Below are 5,465 nucleotides of genomic sequence, written 5' to 3'. Positions count from 1 at the left end.
AGGTCATTCAAATTTAATTATTTATTGGCAGTACAAGTTTGAAAGGAAATTTCACAGTGACAAGAGTTGACCCATATAAGACTATAGGTGAACCCTACTCCTACAAACATACACAGCAAACACATCCTTCCACACTCCCTACACAGAAACCAGTCCATTGAGGCACAACATCTTTTTCATAGAAGGCTTAGGTGCAAGCATTCATCCTCGGTGTGATGATACTCTGATGACTGTGATGACCTACAGAAGGAGAGTCTTACCCTCTGTTTTGTGAGGAAATGAATGCCCTGTGTTTTTCTGCGGAGACATTAGTGTCCTGTATTCTCTGGGGACATTAGCGCCCTGCTTTCTGACATGGGCTTTTATAATGACCTGAGTGTCCTCCTGTGGTCTGGGGGACACTGGTACCCATTGTTTTATGGGGACTTGACACTGCTTGAAAATGAATTCCTTTATTAATCCCTTAAAGTACCATGGCCATGAAATCAGACACTGGCATCTAAAAACAACTCTTAAATTATTGCTCTTATTGGTCACTGATTCAAGGTACACTAGTATAACCCCACCCCAACCCCCCCCACCCACCCATTATCAGAAAGCTCTGGTTGAGAGGAGAAAATCTGTCTTTCCAGTACATCAGTCAGGCCTCTTTCTAAAATCATTTAGCACAACATTAACAGCAATCACTTATTTGGATTTGTCACATTCTACCCCCTCGAAAGAAATAAACATTCTCCTGCCATCCTCCTGAGGCCCAGCCATCTTAGAAGAGCTTGTGTTTCACCTTTTCCACCTTCTCACTGGGATGCACCTTCCATCTCCTCTCTTCCTCATCCTCATCGTCTTCTTCATCTTTGTCAACAACCCAGCTCTGTTTCAGAGGGGTAAGCTCGGGGGCCGTCACATCGCCATCCTGAACACAAAAAATACAAGATAATCCTGAGTATAACCCCACATGTCCCAGTCTGAGTATAACCCCACCTATCCCAGCCTGCAGGATAACCCCACATATCCCAGTCTGAGTATAACCCCACATATCCCAGTCTGCAGGATGACCCCACATATCCCAGCCTGCAGTATAACCCCCCATATCCCAGTCTGAGTATAACCCCACATATCCCAGTCTGAGTATAACCCCCCATATCCCAGTCTGAGTATAACCCCATATGTCCCAGTCTGCAGGATAACTCCACATATCCCAGTCTGCAGTATAACCCCACCTATCCCAGCCTGCAGGATAACCCCACATATCGCAGTCTGAGTATAACCCCATATATCCCATCCTGAGTATAACCCCACATATTCCTGCATAAGGAAAAAGCACTATGATTCCAAAAAGGTGATAGTCCTCTTAAATGCAGGCATACTATGCCTATTTTACCATTAAGATTCATGGAAAGTAGACAAATATGAAGCAATGTTCCCAGAATTGTCTATTGTATGCTTTGAAATACTTTGTAAACCATTATAAAAACCATAAAAACCCGTTCCAAATAGGGTGGCCTCTAAAATATTCACCTGTGAGAACTATGTTAATGATTAGAAACGCAGTTAGTGATGCTTAAAAACTTTTAGCACACCCAAGTGATAGTCCATCGATCACTTATTTTTAACCTCTTCCCATGAATAAATATCCAGTCGATTAATGGGGACATAAAGACATTTCTAAGATTAAAAATTGGCCAAATTTTTAAGTTGCAGATAGAAGCACCCAATTTATACTCTTTGAGATGTATATTTGATTTTGATATTTTTAGATTTTATTTAGCACAATTAAAATACAAAACAAAAACAGAAGAGATCCAAAAACAGTGAAATAGTGCAGGAAGAGGCAAGAAACCTGAAGGGCTTATACATGACCTCACCCTAAATAAAACGACAACTCAACAAAAACATACAAAAATAGATAGAGCATAAATAAATATAATCGTCTCATAAAAAAACACGTTTTCAACATACAAAAATGGCAAGTTACCTGCACCTACAAAGCACTGTCTATAACTCATTCATTTAAACTGGCAAAATCCAGGCCTACCATTAAAAGTATTGATGTCAAAATGACAAAGTTACTGTACTGTCAAGTAGCTGTCTAAAAGCATGAATTTTCTTGGTCAAATGTATCCATGGTTTTAAAGTAGAAGATAGGTCAGTAAGCACAGCTGAGCTCCGGTTGTATCCACATGGCCTGGCGATATTATAGGCGGTTAATGAACGTGTAGATAATGCAATCTATACGTTCAGTGAACGCTGGGTAGACGTGGCGCAAAAGCAATAGTTGAAAAATAATGGACAATTATTAGTGACCAAATAAGCATGTATAAGAAATTTGCGTCAGGTGGGATTTGATTCTGTGACTCAACGACCCATAGACCGTGACATTACCACTAAGCCACAAACTGACTAACTGTAAAGACTGGCAATTTTCTTGGGTAAAAAGATATGTCCGTTTTGCATCTGTATGTGACATTTTGATTGGTTGGTGTTGGTGAAGGATTGGCTGGTGTACGTAAAATAACCAATGGGGAGACATATTCTTTGTCGGCCTGGAGCATTTCTGGCAGGAAAAAGAAGAAAAAGGAGAACACGCAAAATCCCCTTAGTATGGGGCTTTATTGTGTGGACATGTGAAGTTGTTTATGAATTTTGTCTTTTGAAATGGGGTCAGAATGTACAGAAATGAATGTTTTTAAGGGCTGAGAGTCTGTGGCTGTTGCGGTTATTTCTGTGGGAAACCCTGAAAGGTGCCAAACACTCCGGTGCTGTACAGGTATGGGGCATGCCCCGCCAAGGCGTAACTTGGCTGGATGGCATACTTGCCATAACAATCTAAAGGGGGCTGCCAAAAATTCAGACCCATGTATAGCTTTTTGAAAAGGGCAATGGCAAAATGGGTTTTTAAAAGAAGAAAATTCAAAATGGCTGCCAGAAAGCACCAAGCTTCCTACAACTACTAGTGTGATTAGTTGACCAGCAAGTGAAATGTAAATATTCATGCCCCTAACACACAACTTTCTTCGCTATGATATCTATATGTAAGAAAGCATTGATAAAGATAAAGAAGGCCTTATCTAATGTATAGATAGAATTAGCATCATGTTTGGAAAAAAGACTTATTTTTATTGATTTGGCTCTGTACTCCTCAGTTTTATATTTGGCTTACCTTGGCTTGCATGATCTGTATGACTTTGTGTCAAATTCAGTGTAAAAAATGGTTTTAAGAGTTTTAGACGTAAGATGATAAGCTAGCAGCAGAGTTTCGTTAGACTGCTGAGACCGTAACCAACTGCCGTTTGTCACCACTCACACACAGCGACTACTTTTGTCTTGGTTTTCATGATCAGTATGTATCAATGTCAAATTCAGTGTAAAATATAATTTCAAAGCTTTTAAATGTAAGACAATAAAGTAGTACCAAATGTTTGCAGAGGTCTAACTTCAGCAGTAGCTATCTCAGCAGTAACATTACCACTATTCAGCTCTTATCTGTGTAGCCATGCCCCTCTGTCTGTTATGGCAGTGCTGTGTGAATGCAGAACAGATTTGGCATACAGGCTGGCAGTGCAGAGAGTTCTGCTGATTGGTTGATAAGATTCACACGCAGTGAAACTTCCTCTGATGTCTCCATAACATTATTCATTCAGCAAGAGTTTTATTCTTTTGGGTGTGCATGCAGTCAGCTAAGAACTGTTGGAGACAAGTCTAAAGAAGCATTTCCAGACCCTTGTGTCATTACTAGTTAATTATCGGTATGGCTAAAAGTTTTAGTGTCTTACATATAATAAAGAAGCACATGCGCAAAGTTTTTTGCTTTTATACTGAAAATAAATGGTTTGCATTGCATCAAAAAGTAAAACTGTGTGGCAGAGGGAGAGAGGCAAGAAGGGAGGCAAGAGGTCCCTCCAGGGGGAGGGGCTATGTGTGCTGGCAAAACACAGGGCAGAAAAGAGGAGGAGGCAGGAGGCCTCTCCAGCAGAACTGGGTACCTGGGGCTTGGTGAAGTCTTCATTGATGCACCACTGCACAAAGTACTTCCTGGCCATTTCCAGACTCCTGTTGTCAGTCTTTCTGCAGTAGACCTGGATCAGCTGCTCTGCAAATTTCTCAGGCAGCAGTTGGGAGACCTTTGAGAAAGGCGAACAGATAACTGTTACTGTCCGAATCAATGACTTACTGTCAGCACTGAAGTACAATATTTATCACATGCAGACACCTTGTCCATAACAGTTCCATCTTATTACGTCAATAAATACACAAATGCAAATTGACAAATAATACTGCAAACAGTAAATGTATGTCCCACAGCAATTTCGCTAGTTAAGGGTTTTTCTGTCAGAAATATCAGCTGATTTACCTCAAACACCTGTGTACCTATATTATTAAGTTCATTTTGTTAGTTTCTGCTAGGTGCAAGCCCTAGCACTCCTAGTGGCAATCTTAGTAATACCCGCAAATTCAACAGCACCTGTTACAGTTCTTGCTCAAATCTTTGTGCTACCTGCTGTGGTTTGTAATTAACAAAGATACATAACCAAGATGCTGACGTGACTATGGAGTTGAGGTACGTATAGGACATTAAATTGGGAAATAAATGTACTCAGTGAAGAGGACCAGCTGTACCTGGTTTTTACTGATCTTAAAGGCTCTGGTGGGGTCATTCTTACAGTAGAAATGCATATTATTAATGGGATTCCGCTGATTCATCCCATAGTCCATGTTCACCACCTGAGGGAGAACAAAAAAAGTCACAGCCCCTTAAATCCATGATAGAAATTGTAAATGTTTGATATCTTTATCCACCCCACAACTCAGACAGTGACGGACGAGGTGTAAAAGCTGATGGACCCATGAGGCAAAATGGTGATGGATGAGGTGGAGATGGTGATGGATGGAGGGAACTCAAGATGGTGACAGTCAGCAGTTGCAGACTCACAGTGACAACAAAGTCTTCTGCACACAGGAACACATCTGGCTCACTCTGTGGGCGGGCCTTAGCAACACTGTTAGCCAATGACAGTCAGCCTGGTCAGCCTGGGACAAACACCCAAACACAAACACACTTACTAGAGAAACAGTAATACTGGACAAATCTCATGAATCCCTAAGTCTCCTCACCACAGACTCCTCTCTTCTCTATCAATCTATCCTGTACACTCCTGTTATTTTATCCTGTACTAGTAAGATGGACATACCCTGTGAACTGTAGCACATTTGATGCTTAAATTTATTTGTTTTTTATATTGTTTATGTAACCAGGAAACGCGGGTGCCTCTGTGAGGGAGGGGTGCCGCATCATTTCCTTATCTCTGAAGTGTATAATTATTTAGGCAAATTTAGTCTCCTCCCTGGGTGTGGTGCAATCCGGTGTGTGCTGTGGGAGGTGTGATCTCAGTGTAGACCAGGGGTGCACAACAAGGGCCGATCTGTTTCATGATATTATGCCAACTTCCGCTCTTAATTATTTAAAT

At 41.1% G+C, this 5,465-nt stretch overlaps 1 protein-coding gene across 1 annotated transcript; it reads right to left on the bottom strand.

The window, feature by feature from the left end:
- Positions 1 to 583: 583 nt before the first annotated feature.
- Positions 584 to 5,033, bottom strand: LOC135247144 (deoxynucleoside triphosphate triphosphohydrolase SAMHD1-like). Its single transcript, XM_064320428.1, has 4 exons — positions 4,931 to 5,033; positions 4,618 to 4,722; positions 3,984 to 4,121; positions 584 to 913 (listed from the first exon to the last, which is right to left on the bottom strand). Exons 2-4 carry the CDS (start codon positions 4,711 to 4,713, stop codon positions 764 to 766), a joined length of 384 nt encoding a protein of 127 aa, XP_064176498.1. The 5' UTR covers positions 4,714 to 4,722; positions 4,931 to 5,033; the 3' UTR covers positions 584 to 763.
- Positions 5,034 to 5,465: the final 432 nt, after the last annotated feature.

The sequence above is a fragment of the Anguilla rostrata genome, unplaced genomic scaffold, assembly GCF_018555375.3.
Source record: "Anguilla rostrata isolate EN2019 unplaced genomic scaffold, ASM1855537v3 scaf1088, whole genome shotgun sequence".
Classification (NCBI taxonomy): domain Eukaryota; kingdom Metazoa; phylum Chordata; class Actinopteri; order Anguilliformes; family Anguillidae; genus Anguilla; species Anguilla rostrata.
This window is presented reverse-complemented; position numbering and strand designations above follow the sequence as displayed.

Coding starts and splice junctions, on each gene's coding strand:
- LOC135247144 (XM_064320428.1), bottom strand. CDS start 4,713: ATGGACTATGGGATGAATCAGCGGAATCCCATTAATAATATGCATTTC. Junction 4,122..4,617: donor TTAAGATCAGTAAAAACCAG/GTACAGCTGGTC, acceptor CCTTTCTCAAAG/GTCTCCCAACTGCTGCCTGA. Junction 914..3,983: donor AAGACTTCACCAAGCCCCAG/GTACCCAGTTCT, acceptor TTTTGTGTTCAG/GATGGCGATGTGACGGCCCC.